General features: G+C 39.3%; 1 protein-coding gene across 1 annotated transcript; it reads right to left on the reverse strand.

Moving 5' to 3' along the window:
• Positions 1-335: 335 nt before the first annotated feature.
• LOC133879013 (uncharacterized) lies at positions 336-961 on the reverse strand. Its single transcript, XM_062317564.1, has one exon. It carries the CDS (start codon positions 959-961, stop codon positions 344-346), a length of 618 nt encoding a protein of 205 aa, XP_062173548.1. The 3' UTR covers positions 336-343.
• Positions 962-16,888: the final 15,927 nt, after the last annotated feature.

The raw sequence follows: 16,888 nt of genomic DNA on the forward strand, positions 1-16,888 counted from the left end.
CAGTCCCTAAAAACTCAGTTTTTAGTAGTGTACCTCCAAGTCAAGCCACATGGGGTACATACCATGAATTAGTAGTACCTGAATGAGGTCTTGTGCTGCTCGAAGATATCATATTTGGAACAATATAAATTAAAAAAATGAATAATAAAAACATATAATGATAATTGGTCTAAAGCCAGCTGGATGAATCACAAAATAGGCAAATTAAACCAACTGAAGATTTATCAATCATCCGTCCAAGAAAAAAAAATCCATCCGTCCAAGAAAATTAAAATCATTAGTTTTGGCTAGTATGCCAATTCTTAGTGGAAAACATTTACATTATATATCAAAATGAATAACATTATACCCACCTCTTCTTTTTCTTATCAAAGATGCTTGGTCCGTAAGTTGACTTGAACATGTCAACAAGAAGGGGAAATTGCATCAATACGAATAAGGCGACAGGAACACTAGCGAAACAAATGACAGGAATGATTATCCATGAATATTGTCCCTGTAGCATAATTAAAAGAGCAGTAGAAAAGGCTATCATCATGGCTGCAATGGAAAAGAAAAGAGTGGAAAGTCCTATGATCATCTTTCTTGGCAAGGATTCAAGGAAATCGTCTTCTGCATAGCGTGATGTTAGGATTCCCAAAAACATCACGACGGAAGTTGTGGAGGAAAAGAGCGACAAGGCATCGGATATTATAAAGAGCATGAACAATCTTTCATCTAAGAATATAGGGAACCCAGTATCTTGTTTGTTACCACCTGGAACAGTAAAGGCTGTAGCAAACATAATAGTAACAATGAGAGCTCCTACCACTGTACAAGAAGTTGCTGTGCCCTTCATCCATTTTTCTCCTTCTTTCTTCAAGTCTATGTGGTTCTTCGTAAACAATTCCCTAGGAGTCATATGGTTAGTGTTCACAAATTCCTTACACCTGGGAGCGCCAATACTTTCCACCTCCTGCATTATTGATTTAACTCTTATAAGTCCCATGTTATTTGAAAACAAATAAAAAATTTATACTTCCTCAAAATTACACCTAAATTAAAATGTCCCCCAAGCTTTGAAGAGTTTCAATTGATCCCTCAAACTACCAAGCCATTTACATAGTTGCCTCCGTTAGGATTTTTTTATTAGAGAGATGTTACACATCAATCTCTTTTGTAAATCTGTCATTCAATTTGTGAGACCCACATGTGGGTCCACACATTTAATGGTGGATTCGCCAATCTCTTGTACGGAGATGGACAAGAGATGAGTAATAGATGGACTCAAAAAGTTTATCATTCCATTAAATTTGACGAAAAAATTAATACCCCCGCATTTTATTAAAAAAACGCTATGAAGCAAAACCCATGGCTAGGTCGTGGGTCTCCATCCATGGCTAGTGAATTTTTTTAGTTGAAGCACATAATTGTATTTTTAAAGAAATGATAGGAGTATAATTGTAACGCCCCCAAACCGCAAAGGGTTAGGTTCGTCACTTTTCTCTTTAAACTGCAAAGATTCGTAAGGTCTGCCAAATATCTTAACTAGTATGCTGATTTAAATAAATAAAATAATAATGGTTTCAAAATATCAGAGTTTTAAATAAATGCGGAAACGGTCATTTAATTGTAAAAGATACAATAACTGAAAATTTTGGGTAATATAAATGAAATGTCCTAATGCATTCCTAGATCCCATCCCGGCCACCTACGTCTCTCTGTTCATAACCTGAAAACAAAAACAAAATAAGGGGTGAGCACAAAAAAACATGCTCAGTAAGGAATCCTCAACCATAAAACAGTTGAGTTAAATTCTTTTGAAAATCTTCAAACAATTGTCAAAAACTCCTTTTAAATATCTCCAAAACATTTGTGTAAAAACTCCCTTTTATAAATCTCCAAAACATTTGTCAAAAACTCCCTTTTTATACACAAAATAATATATATATATATATATATATATATATATATTTGAAATAATCATTAGTCATAATATATGCCAATACACTATTACGCCCTGTGTAAGTAGGGTTGCGCGGTCGATGCGTTGACCTTGGGTGAGTAACGCGGTTTACCTGTGGCCACAGGCCCCACCCCCATCAGCTAATTAATTGAAGTGCATTTAGACTGACATAGAGACAGATACCGCTGTCACTAAGCGAACCAGCGGGTGCGCTTCCATCTCGAGCTACGGTACCGAGCTAAATCTTGAAGGGTCTCGAATCTCTGCGGGTCTAGGCCTCAAAATATAATCTCCTCCACACACGTGCCCTTTTCAAAAATATTTCTCCTTTATATATAACTCAAAGAGTTTTCTCCCAAAACTTTCTCATTCATTTCTTGTATAACTTCTCACAAAAACTTTCTCATTCTTTACTAGTATATATAGGGCAACGTGTTGGAGGGTTTTTACTTAAAATCACGATTTCAAGAATATCATTTTTATACTAAAAAATTTTATATCAAAACCAACAAATCCTTTATATATAATAATTTAATAATTTGAAATACCAAATCAAAATAATAAATTCGAAATTTTACAAATAAAGGAATATAATTAAAATAATATAATAATTTGAGGAGGGGCAAAGGGTTCCCTTACTTGGATTTCCCATAATATCGGGATCGAGCTTTAATCCTCTTTGTATATTTTCTTAGTTTATTAACTAAGAATTTTCACTAGAAAATTCCGTGAAAACGATGAGTACGGTCTCGGAAAGTCGCCGGAAAAGTCACCGGAAAGTCGCCGGAGTTCTGCCGGAAAAGTCACCGGAGATGGGTCACCGGCGGGTCGGGTTCCGGGCTCCGGGTCATGGGTTTGGATCCGGGTCGGTTGGACTCGGGTATGGGCCGACTGGGTCACGGGCTGGATCCGGGTTTCGGTCACTGTTGGGTTTCGGGTCTGGGCTTTATGGGTTATGGGCTCGGGTTATAAATCATGGGTTTGGGCTTAACGGGTTATGGGTTAAAGTCAGATTGGGTTCCGGGTTTTGTTGTTGGGCTGGGCTCGCGGGTCTCTGGTTCTGGGTTGCTGTGATGGGTCACAGCTGGGCCGGATCAGCTCAGTGGGTCCACTGGGTTGGTTGGGTCTTCACAGGTTGATGGGCTCATTGGATTGGGCTGGACTAGTTTGACTTGTTGGGTTGGGCTTGCAGGTCAGATTAGATTGGGTTGGATAAATCTGTAGGTTCTTCTGGCCTACTGGAACAAGGCCCAAATCAGGTCTTCTTGATGTCCACTGGCGTGACACCGTACACGTGAAGGAGCGAGTTGCTGGGTTCGGCTTCACTGGTCGGTTTTCTGGTATTTGTGTTCATCGGAGTTTCCCCGGATTTCAGCTCCAGCTGCCGATCGTGGAGGATCGGGCTCCCTGGGTTGCGGCCAGAACTGGTCACTGGGTTCGCCGGAAAACACTGCTGGGTTTGGGTTCTCTTCTGGTTTGGTGGGTTTCGGTTGGTCGGTTGCTGGGTCTCGGGCTCCATGGATCCGCCGGATGCTCGATCGGTCCACCGGAAATCACCTCCGGTGCCGTCGGCGTTTCTGCTGTGCTGGGTTTGCTTATGGTAGAGGACCGGCTACGGTTGCGTCGCTGCTGGATTCGCGGGTTCGTGGTTGCTGGGCCGTCTGGGTCGCGGCTGGTCAGCTGGATTGCTCACTGGGTCACGGCCTGCCGAGATGGTTCTGGTTTCTGCTGGGTTTTTCTTTGCTGTTGAGTCAAGGCAGAACCGAGTTGGGGCTTTGGGTTCACGGTGTTCTAAGTTTTTAGAAAAGAAGAGAAAGAAGAGGAATATGGAGAAGGAAGAGAATCCGGGTCTCTTTCTCTGTTTCTCTATGACTTCCACTGTCTCAGTGGTCTCGGCCTCAGAAGAAAAAATGAAGAAGAAGAAGAACAGAAAATAAGGAGAAGAAAGAAGAACTACAGAAGGATTGTGCGATTTCTGCAGAGGAATTGTCCAATTTTATAGCTGCGAGGATTGAGTGGGAGAGCTTAATATAATTCAGTGGAAATGGTTTGGTAAGCACTGAACTTAGTTCTGCACTTGAACGATCAGTGGAGAAGGTGGTGGAGTTTGGTCGAGAATTGTTTGAACTCAAATGGAGGAGGTGGGAGATCAAACGGGTGCAGTGGAGAAGATAATGGATTTAACAAATGAAAAATGGTGTAGAAAATTTGGTGAAGTGGAACAGTGGTCGATTCATTGGAGAGTAAATAAAACAGAGATTATGCAGTGCAGTGGCGAATTATTTTCTGCTTAGTGCAGAGTCCATTTTAGTGCAGAAAGAAGAACGGATAGAAAGAAGATGCTGAATAAAAATATTATAAAATTTTATTATAAAAAACAATATAGTATAAATTTTATAAAAATAGGTAAATAAATATTTGCGGTTAATATCCGTCAATAATATTAACTCAGAAATATTTGTGATAAAATAATTTATCAGTTTATAAAAATATACCGGTTCATTAAAAATCATTTGAAAATATTTATAAAATAGTTTATAAATCGAATAATTATTTATTCAAATAATTTTATTATAAAAATATGTCTTAAAAAATCTGGGGCATTACAATAATGGACATTTTACTTACTTTCTGTCGTATTTAATGGAAGAATCTAGGGCCTGTTTTGTTTTGCAGAATAGACTCGTAGAATGACTTTCTATAGAATAGCTATTCTTTAATTTGGTAGCGACCTATTCCCCTTAGGAAGAGAAATACGCATTCCTCTCATAAATGAGAGGAATCGCTATTTTTTAAGAAATAGACAACGAAAAAATAAAATTATATTATTTTAACCCTTTAACCCTTAAAAAAAAAAATTAAAACGTTGAATTGTTGTGGTTGTCTGGCCACCTATTGGGGTGGCCAGCTAGTCACAGTAGAACCCGGGGTTGGCCACATAGCCCCCGAGGTACTCCGGGGGTGGTGCGAGCATCCTCGGTGAATATACGGGTGACCTACGCACATTTGATTCGCGTCAGGCCACCCTCAATTCGCGTTGGGTTGGCCACGACCACACCTAATGGCTTTGAGGGTGTTGTGGCCACCCTCGGGTTCTTTTGTGGGTGGTTCTTCTTCTTCTTTTTTTTTTTTTATAGGAAAAATAAAACAATTCTGTGGGTTTTTGGTAATTTTGATTCAACTCCTATTATGACATATCTTTTGTCACCAAACTAATGAATATGAATAACTGTTCCGTTCCACACCCATTCATTCCTAGCAATAATTATTTATTTTCCTAATTGAATACTCATTTCGAGTACCAGTTGCAACTTTTTAAAATTTTAGAGAACATTGTAATTTTGGTATAACGTTTGAGAGGGATAAGTGTGTCTTGAAAGGAAAAAAAGAAAGAAAAGAAAAAGAATCTATTAATATATAAACTTAATACCCTATTGGTCAATGACAATAGTATAAAGACAAATAATTTAACCTTATACGTAGGAAGAGTAAATATTAACATTAAAGCTCAATACATAATATTAAAAAAAAAAAAAAAAAGTGAATTTTGAAGATATAATGAATATCAATTAAACCATCAGTTATCCAAAGTCTTAAACCTATAAAAGGTTAAGTATCATTAACCCAAGAACTTGAACTTTATTTGCATTATTTCTTATTTTAATTGTTTGTTTGTGTTGTAAGCACTAAAGCATCAAGAATCCAATTCACCATCTACACTCTTCACATTCGTGCAGAAAGATTTTTGCGCAGTTTGGGTACTTCACATATCTCCTTAAATGATATAATCCCTAATAAGCCCCAATTCAACTAGCCTTTGTCTTCAACCTTTCATTTGTTAGGAAAATAACCTCTCAAGCCGCTCACCAGACACATTGTCTAAGCAACCCTTCAAAATGTTTAGAGCTTCATTAATAAGCTTGCCATCAAAATGGATCTCACTCCTAAAGCGTTCATCTTCAGCATTTAAGCTTTTGTTGATGATTGGGGAACACACAGAGTGGCTATCTAGTCTTTCTAGATACTCTCACAAATTATGTCTATGAGTCTCACCTAAAGGTCAAATCATAGTCTTTTGAAAAATTTGAATTTCATCTTCTTTCCTTTGGCAGATCCAACTCTTTTTATAGTGGGTTTGATGAACCCAAAAGCTCTAGAAATCCTTGTTGCTTGTAGACTACTGATGAACCAAAATAACACTTCCATCAACCTACCTACTCCCTTCTCCATCATCAAAGTCTCGAATCAATTTGGAGGTGACAACTGTTAAGTCCACTTGACCCACTCAGCAAAACCCGAGTCAACCACTCAAACATGCATCAAGCGTGCTCGAGCCTCCCACTAAACCCACCAAAAGATCTGTTTTATCTAGGCTTCTCCAACTTTCAACCACTGTTTTTAGCTCACACCTTACCACCACACATCTCCCAAATCCTTCGTCACGTGACAACTCTTTGTAGAACTCATTTTCTAGAAATTAAAAGTCTTTGCAATTAGTAGATCTAAGAAATGCATTCAAAGGATAGCTTTTTGTAGAATGCATTTTCATGGTAGCCCAAATCAATGCATGCTAAATGCATCACCATGTTAAGTACAAGTCTCCACTTCAATGATCAAGACAAATTATTATATGATAAAGAGTTAATATGTTATTGTAATCATATATATATATATATATATATATTGCAAATAAAATGCCCAATTTTACTAGTTACAAGGACGTCGTAATTTAGATATTTTGTGCATTAATTGCACTTAAAGCACTACCTAAATCACAAGCAATATAACAAGAATTCAATTCATCTCTTGAATCACAATTACCCAAACAATATGAATATTGAAAATAAAATAAATTTTATTTTAAAAAATCAAATTCATTTGGCTTTTAGGGTACTAATCAGTAGTGAAAGTATATGAGAAAAGTTTAAAATGAGAGAGATGACCTTAAACCATTGTAGTTCTCTTTGCATCTGCAAAGCCGCCCCTGGGATTCGATTAATTAGAATCGAAGCTCTTGTCATTCCTGCCATATGTAACATGATATTGTTTTCCTTATCATTAACCAAAGTTGTCATAGCTTTCTTGATAGCAAGCCCGTATATAAGGCTGAAGATTTCTGCTTGACGATGTAGGACAGCAAATGAAAATATGCTTGTGTGGCTTTCATGACTCCGTAGAAGTTCTATATTTGTTTTGACCAAACCAAAAATAAAATCAAAATTTCCTTTCTCTATAGAATGGAAGATGGCATCATAAACTCGACCTTTCTTCCTTTCCTTTATATTTGAACTTGATACTTCTTTGCACATGCGATCGAGAAGTTCTTTGGACTGCACGTGGAGTAACTTTATTTCGTATAAATCCTTGATTCCTTTGTCAATGATCGAAAGAATGACAACTTTATTAGATGAAACTATAATTTTTTTTTTAATAAAAAAAAATAGAGTATAAAGGCTCCACAAATTATTAATTAAGCGTGGTATGATATTAATTGAATTAATGTATGTACTATACCCAAGAAGTTACGGAGACTCGAAACTAGTTGGCGCAATAGAGCTAGCACTGCAAAATAAAAATAAAATTGGTCACTCATACACAATAGAAAATTATTACGAAAATAAACTTAATAAAGAAAATGATGTGTTTTAAAAATATCACGGTTTAAAAATGCAGAAAAATATTTTCAAATAGTAAGGGGTATGTTTTTAAAAACACACTATTTTGATATATAGTTAAATTGTGATTTTCTGCCATTTTACCAAGCACTTTGGTTTTTAAAAGTTATCTTTTCAAATCAAACATTTCAAAATCGCTATTTTTTAATCTCATTTAAAAAAAAAAGAAAAAAGAAAAAAGAAAAAACAACAAATCCAAATGGACCATAGCAAGAATTATTCTAACTGTTGGGAACATAATTTATCATCAGTCCCACTCAAGCGACCTCTCTCACAAGTTTTAGTTAATTGTCAACTAAATTCTTCTCCCAACGTCTCTCTCTGAAACCTAGGGGTGAAGCTTTTTTCTCTAGTCTGTTTAGGGCTGGGAGTTTTGTGATCATGTAGCATTCGTTTTTTCTAGATTTCTCAGTCTAGTGTGGGAAGTGGGTGTTTGTGGGCATCATGGAGGAAGATCTGTCAACAATGTGGGGCAAGTTATCATTACTCGAGGAAGATAAGTCTGGGATGACGATCAATGTAACAGACTTGGACCCTTTGGTGACAAGGGGAAAAGCGTGCTTGGTGGGCAAACTATTAGGGGAAAAGTGTGCCGAAGGAGTTCATTAAGGCTCTTGTGCTTCGAGCATGGAAACCTGTGGGATTTGTGTCATTCCGTGTCTTAGGTGAGAATATGTTTCTCCTGGAGTTTGAGTATGAATGGGACAAATCCAACATTATGGAGGGGCGTCCCTAGTACTTATTTGACGGAAACTAGTTTCCCTAGCAGAGTTCGACGGCTTCACTCCTCCATCTCATATGGTTTTTGAGAAGGCCTTTTTCTAGGGCAGAATGTACAACTTGCCTTTCACGGTGAGGAAATTGGGCAACAAATTGGAGCATCTGTGGGCTTGGTGGAGGAAGTTGATGTAAACGACGACGAGGTAGGATGGGGGGAGTTTCTGTGGGTCTGGATTCTGCAGACTCTATCAAACCCTTTGTCTCGGGGGCGTATGATTCACATCCAGAACAAGTCTATCTGGGTAGCATTTAAATATGAAAAAAATACCTAAGTTATCTTCAAATGTGGCGTAGTGAGGCATGGCAAACTAGGGTGCAGAAGGAACAGGGGCAGGAGGCTCCCAAGCACCGAAGGAGATAATCCATATGGGCAGTGGTTACGTGTGAATTTCTCCAGACATAAAGGGAGGGGAGGAGACGAACGATACAGAAGGGCAAAGGTAGAAAGAGAACCCGGTTTGGCCTAGTCTCAGGGGGACACCAATCTCAACACAGGTAGCAGTAAAGAGGTCCTCGATGGTGAGCCCCGTTCTGGCAACGGCTGCGAACTCTATGGACCCAACCTGTCACAGGTCAAAAATGGAGATAGGGTAAAGATGGGTTTTTTGGAGATTGGAAGAAGTCGAGAAGAAGATTGAGTTGAAGAAAGAGGATTACGTGGCAGATGGAGAAGTGCAGTCAATAGGAAGTGCGGTCAATAGGAGGTGCGTTCCAGCTGGTTCTCACTTAGAGGAAACTAAGCTGTGCCTTTTAGGCCCGTTTAGTAATCCCCTCCCTTTCCTCTCCCCTTTCCTTTGTGAGAATTTTTTTGTTGTGTGAAAATAGAAAGTGATTGATATGATATAAAGTAGAAATAATTTATATGAAAAAGTAGAAAAAAATTTGTATTGTAGTGGATTTTTTTTTATTTAAGTAATAATAAAAAATTATTGATGTGATATAAAAAGTAAAAAAGAAAAGAATGTTTTGAATTTGATGTTTTTTGGGAAAGGTAAAAGTAAGGGGAGGGAAAGGAAGAGGAAAGGGAGGGAGTTAGTAAACGGGGCAATGCATGTTCCTGGACTAACCAGACTAAGTAAATAAGGGCCGGTTGTACGGGCTGCTCTATTGGGTCGGTAGTTGGGTTGTTAGTCCCTTTTATGCTTTCTATCTTAATGGGTGTAAGAGGTTATATATAAAGCCTCTAGGGTTGTTAGAAGGGTATCTTTTGGCATTGATTGTTTTTCTGTATGGAGGTTGGCATCCTCGAATCAGCCAATATTGTTACTCTCTTATTCCTACAGCCACCATTAATGATACTACTTTATTTTCATCAAAATTACTGACTGTCAGACTCTCACCATTAAATTCACCAAAAAAACCCTCAATATATAATTGTCTCATTCCACAACCCTAGTTTTTCCAAGAAGAATGAGATGACGTCCAATATGGAAAGCGTGCATGCTTTAGGGAATAGCATTAATGGGGGAGATTTACTAACGATGGAAGGGATCACAAATTGCGGTTTTCCATAAGCCAACGTACGGGAGTTATGAGTCTTTCCAAATGAAAAGGGAGTTAGCAAGAAAAAGGGGGAAAAAAAACACTCCGTTCTCTCTCCTCCATCCTTTTCTCCGTGATTTTTTTCTGTGCAAGCCGCCATGGGAGGGAAGCACTGTGCTTCCCTCCCCACCACCCATCTCCGTTTTCCTCTCTTCTTCTTCAACCCCAACATTCGACCACCCTTACTTCTCATTTTCAATCATCTATCTCTTCAACCTTCTACCTTCTTTCCAGTTTTTCAAGCCTTTGGAGTTAAGGCATAAGCTCCATCTACCCACCTATCTTACATGCTTTTTACTTGTTTTTGTGTCTCTACAACGTCTGTTCAAGCTATTTTCCTCCGCCTTCCACCGAGTTTTTTGTAATTTTTGGCAAGGGGTTTTGTTTCAATTTTTCAAATCTAGATCTACACTCCTCCGCAAACAATTACAAGACACGCGCCTCACCACCGAGTTCCCCGGCGTCTCCGGTTTCCACCGACGGTCGTTTTTTCCTCAGCCGGCTTCTGCTCCCCCGCGCGTGGCACACACGCTCCAGCGAGCTCTTTGCTCTCCTCCGCGCGTGTATGCCACGTTTGCGCTCCCCACTTCCCCCCTCGACCGCGTCCGGTGGTTCTGGGCCACGCCGGCGAATCCGGCTGATGAGAGGCTTCTCCTTGGCGGCGCGTGTTCCCCACGCGCCGTCATGGACGGCTCCCACCCCGCCTTCCTCTGGACTGCTACTGTTGGTTTAATTGTTTTTGTATTACTGTTTTTTTGGGCTTACTTGTTGTACCCCTCTCCCCCTGTTTACCCCTGTTTTAGTGTTTGGGTCCTTGTGACTCAATACACTTGTGAAATCACCTTTAATGGTGACCCCGACTTTGTGGCATCCGTGCCTCGAGTCAAAGGGCCCGCATCTTCGGAAGCATTGCCCCCACGTACTTACGTTCTTAGTTTAATATTTGGGTTGCCCATACCCTGTTGTATTTGTGTTTTTTATTTTTCCTTGTAATCGGTTACTGATGAGTGTCCTGAGGCTGTGTTTCAGCCCCGCCCAACATAATGAGTGTCCTGAGCTGGAATTGTCTGGGACTTGAGAACCACAAACACTTAGGGACCTTTGCCATTTGGTGAAGGAAAAGAAGCCTACTTGATGTTCCTGATGGAAGCCAAAATGTTGCAAAATAAAGTTTGTTTTCTAAAAATAAAAATTGGATTTGATCATATGTTTGCGGTGGACTGTAAGGGGTAGAGTGGGGGTCTCATCGTCCCATGGAAATCTGTTACTAATGTACATTAATGCCGTGATCGAGCTTAGTAAAGACGGATTAGCATGGAAGTTTACTGGTTTTTATGGACACCCAGAGGCTACTAAGAGGCCAGAAGCATGCTCACTGTTAAGGCACCTCTCCAAGATGAACTCGGTTCCTGACTCTGCGTGGGGGACTTCAATGAGATTGTCTTTAATGCGAAAAAGTCTAGCAACATGAACCCACCCCGTAGCCTCATGGAAGATTTTCAAAGAGCCCTTGGCGATAGCAAACTAGTTGACTTGGGGTATTGTTGGCCAAAATTCACATGGTGAAATGGGCGGACGGGTTGTGCTGACACTAAAGAGAGACTGGAGAAAGGAGTTGCCAAAAAAGAATGGAGTATGTTGTATGGTGTAGTTGAGGTCTCTATTTTAGCCCGATGTAGTTTAGATCATAATCCTTTAGTAGTGTCTTTCTCAAACAAAATGACATTTGATAGAGCAAAAGTCGGAGGTTCTGTTTTGAAGCAAGCTGGACTAAAGACAAAGATCACAGGGTGTTAGTCAAACAAGTATGGCCGGTTAAAGCCACATCGGAGGCTCTGGAAGTGGAGGAATTTACAAGGGCAGTTGAGCGAAAGGTCACTCCCATAATGAATTAGAGACTTCTAGTAGAATTTAAAATTGACAAAAACAGTGTTGCTTTGCAACAGATGCCACCACTCAAAGCTCCTGGACTAGACATGTTCTTAATTAGCATGCTTCTACCAACAAAACTGGGCCGTAGTGAATTCAGAGGTGTGTAATGCCATTTTTCATTTCTTCAACTCGGGAAAACTGAATGAAAAAATAAACGCCACAAATAGTGCCTTTGTCCCTAAAACAAGCTCTCCTAGTAGTGTAACTGGTTTTCGGTCTATAAGCATATGCAATGTGCTATATAATATGATATCAAAAGTTTTGGCTAATAGACTCAAGGTGGTTTTGCCTGAAATTATCTCTATTACACAAAGTGCATTTATAACGGGGAGGTTGATCACGGACAATATATATTGGCAGTATATGAGACTATGCATTCCATGCAAACTAGAATGTGGAGCAAGGTGGGTTTCATGGGTATCAAACTTGACATGAGTAAGGCCAATGACCGGGTAGAGTAGAAGTTTTTTGAAGCTGTTATGGGACAATTGGGCTTTTCTACTCGGTGGATACGTTTAGCCATGGTCTGTGTTCATTCTGTGTCATATTCAATGTTGGTGAATGGGAATCCAGTGGGGCACATCAAGCCTACGAGAGGGATCCACAAGGTGACCCATTATCTTTATACTTGTTATCTTCATACTTTTTCTTTATCTTTATACCTGTTCTCGTTACTTCATTAGGCAGAGCGCACAGGGATTATCACAAGGTTAAGCCACCTCTTTTTTGCAGATGATAGTATGCTCTTTTGTAAGGAAAATTTTGTCAAATGGCAAAGACTATTGAGAATCCCATATATCAATGAAGCTGGATTGGGGCGAAAGCTAAATCTACGAAAAGCTTCAATCTTCTTCAGTCGCAACACGAGCCAAGAAAAATGACAAGAAATACTTCGACTTTCAGTTTTGACAGAGGCCCACCAATATGATACTTATCTTGGCTTGTCTTCTTTGATTGGAAAATCCAAAGTCCAGTCTTTCCACAGCATTAAAGATAGGGTATGGAAACGTTTGAATAATTGGAAGGTGAATAATAGGAAAGAAGTCCTATTGAAGGTTGTTGTTCAAGCGATCACCACTTATAGCATGAGTGTATTTCAACTCCCGGTTTAATTGTGCAAGAAGTTGAATAGTATGATGTAGAAATTTTGGTGGGGGCATGTGGCGAATAATTCAAAGATCCACTGGATGAGTTGGGAGAATATGGGAAGCTCAAAAACAATGGGAGGGCTGGGCTTTAGGGACCTAATTATTTTCAACAAGGTCCTCCTAGCCAAGCAATGCTAGAGGTTAGTCCAGAATCTATCATCTCTGACTGCGAGAATCATCAAAGCAAAGTATCATCCTCATTCCTCCTTTATGGAATCTTCTCTAGGGAATCGACGCTCTTTTGCTTTGTGAAGTATCTTCTCTTCTCGAGCTTTGTTGCAATAGGGGTTGGTATAGAGAGTGGGCGATGGTCGTAGCATACGAGTGTGGGGGGGACAAGTGGCTGCCCACACCTATCTCTTTTTATATTCAATCTACTCAACGAATCCTTGTCGAGACTACAAAGGGATGGAAGGCTGAGTTGCTCACTGAGGTTTTTTCTGCAGAAGAAGCCAAGGTGATTTCTAATATGTCTTTGAGCCCCCTCCTACCACAAGACCGAATGATATGGCGCGACACTACCAATGGTATTTTTTTGGTTCGTTGTGCTTCCCACCTGAGGAAGGAAATTCAGGAACAAAGTCTAGGTGAGAGCACAAAAATTGATAAAGGAAATGATGCGTGGAAGGTAGTGTGGAACCTTAAAGTTCAGAGTCCTGTCAAACTTTTTATTTGGAGAGCTTGCAATAATCGTCAACCAATGAAGCTGAATTTATTCTGCTGAGGTGTGGTGGAAGATAAGTTGTGTCCACTTTGTCGCGGGAATGAAGAATCTGACATCTATACTCTATGCGCAAGATGTGTGGGGATGTGGCCCCATAAGTTTCCCAAAAAGCTGTATGCTGGGGACCAGTTTTCTGCAAGTATTTGACAACTTTCTACGTCGTTACAACATGGAAGATTTGGATGTCATGGATTTCCTTGCACACAAGATCTGGTTTCGTAGGAGTTCGGTGGTTTTTGAAGGTGCGTTCACCCATCCTAACCAAGTCTTTCGTGAGGCGGCTATTTCTTTAGAAGAAGGTTGAAGGAGCCACAAACTACTTTGACGGAGGGGTACGAAGCCAACATACAGCCAAGCTATGAAGGCTCCACCTCCATGAGTGATCAAGGTGAATTGGGATCCTGCAATGAATAAAAAGAATGATTGCATTGGTTTTGGGATTGTTGCATGTGACAGTGAGGGCTGTTTTCTAGGAGCCCGATGCATTAATCAACAACTTGTAGTGGATCCAAAGGTAGTTGAAGTAATGGCAGCCCTCTATGCGGTAATTTTTAACAAAGATGCTGGTTTCTTTGATGTTATTTTTGAAGGGGAAGCGTTGCAGATTGTTCAAGAGATTAACTCGAATTCACCACACATGAACCAAGTTGGCCATTTTGTGGAGAGCATAAAACAAGAGTTGGGTTATTTTAGATCCTCACGTGTTGTCCATGTTCATAGGGAAGCTAGTTCAACTGCTCAAACCCTTGCAAAGGAGGCAGCCACCAATAGTTTAGACTATGTCTGGTTGGTAGATATTCCTAATAGCATCCTGGTATTGTAAGTAGGGAACGAGTTGTCCCTAAATCCTGATTTTGGATTAGTATGAATTTATGAAGAATGGATTACTTGTTCAAAAAAAGAAAGCAACCTCTCTCACATAGAGTAGTACATGGGGAATAACTGTCCAGTTCATGGAAATAATGGCACAAGCCCACTGCATGAGGAATAACTACACACTACATGGAAAATAATTTCACTCCCACTATGCCAAATAATCGATCTCCACCACACATTGCCTTATCAAGAACAGAGGACCACAATACATCCCTTGTTTCGTAAGGACTGCTTCAAGGGAAGAAAAATCCGGGCTCTATCACTCATGTAACAAAAAGAAGATCCCCTAGTCATAGTTCGACTTGGAAGAACCGTGTGAGGAGTGGCTACTCTACTGAAGGTGACATAGGGAAGGATGTTGGCATCGAAGGGAAGAGGAAGAGTGACGTGCTTGCCGTGGCAGGGGAAGGAATTCGATCAAAGAAGGAAAAGAAGGCATTGGCAACAAATTTCCCTCTCAGAGGGATAAGGCGGAGGGTGTGGTCCAGCCCTGCCCAACATAATGAGTGTCCTAAGATGGAACTTGAGAACCTCGAACACTTTGGGACCTTTGCCATTTGGTGAAGGAGAAGAAGCCTACTTTGGTGTTCCTGATGGAAGCCAAAATGTTGCAAAATAAAGTTTGTTTTCTGAAAATAAAAATTGGGTTTGATAATATGTTCGTGGTGGACTGTAAGGGGCAGAGTGGGGGTCTCATCCTCCCGTGGAAATCTGTTACTAATGTACATTAATGCCGTGGCTTTCAAATGGCTTTCAAGTGCCCATTTACCGCAACCTTCGTATCCTTGCGTTTTGAGCCATGCCGTTTCTTGAAATATAGAGTTATGATTTAAAGAAACTATGTCATTCCTTCCGGAATAGGATCATCTCCATTTCACTTGACATGGAGACGACTCATTTTAGGGTCAAAATCTTATTCATAAATCTAATTGTGTAAATAACGCTATAAAGTGAATATGTTTCACATCATTGAAATTTTTTAAATGATGTAGCATCATGTGTACCGTTAGATGTAATAAAATAAATTTTTGACCATGAAATAGCTCATCTTTATTTCACTTGAAATGAAGAGGATCCTTGTCCATTCTTTCCTAACTCTTTGTTTATGTGACGAAATCTTGACTTTTAATTAAGAGAAAAACTCTCTTTACTTTAGAATTCTTGGGTACGTAACACAATCTTCCAAACACACTTCATATATAATTATATAAACATTGTCTCACCTCTTATATGTAGCATCTATATCAAATTTGCAAGGTCTCCCCCCATTCCAAGAAATATCATCATTAGCAATGACATTACTAGCAGCAACCCAAAAGTCATTGCTAATATGTGCTATCAGCGGTGACTTTTGATAGTTGACTGTTATTAATGTTTTCTCTGATGAAGGCAAGTCATGGTTTTATCATTTAAGTAATTATCACAAGAGAAAATATGAAGTTGTCCAAAATATTATTCTAATTGTGACAAGCCAAATCTTAGGGAAAAAAAAAGTTTAGGCCACAACATACCTGATCCGATGATTTTTATTTGATCTCTTTGACTTTTTTCTACGTCTTGAATGTTCAAACGAAATTCCTCGGTGGCATGAGCCGATTGAATGTATATACCTTTCATCACAAAAGGCTAATGAATCTCGAGTAAGAAGTTTGGTAATAGTTTTACTACATATCTCACATGAGCAATTTTCTTTTCAGCAACACAAAAGATTAAATAAATAACTCTTCAATACCTTAGAAAGTTGGCTTTATCATATAGTTTGTTGTAGCATTGGATATATGTGTGCAAATGAGACTAGGACCCCACTTAAATAAATGCTCTTTATATTTTTCTATGACTAGATAAGCAAAGTAATACATTTTGGAGTGTTGAAGGCTATCTTTTCTTTTCTTTTTTCATTTTATCTTTCTTTTTCATTTTTGGATTCATGATATATATGCTAGACCCCTTTGAGGAGACCCTTTTAGTTTTCTGTCCATGTGGCAAACAGCAGGTATACAATCCGTGGTGTATGAGTTTTAAAGTATGGTACGTAAATTGAGAATTGTAATAAGATTTATGAATTTCATGATATGTTTGAAAATTACATGAGAAGTTGTAGCGCCTCAAATTTTAAGTCATAAAATAAAAATGTTTTAAATTAAAATTTAAGACTGAATAAAATAGACAAGTCTAGAATTGATGTTCGATCCACAAGACTCGACGCTCGAACGACTTAATTCTAGAGAAAACAGTATTCACACCCAATAGTTAATAAAGTATGTGG

Source organism: Alnus glutinosa, chromosome 10 (genome assembly GCF_958979055.1).
Source record: "Alnus glutinosa chromosome 10, dhAlnGlut1.1, whole genome shotgun sequence".
NCBI classification, from domain to species: domain Eukaryota; kingdom Viridiplantae; phylum Streptophyta; class Magnoliopsida; order Fagales; family Betulaceae; genus Alnus; species Alnus glutinosa.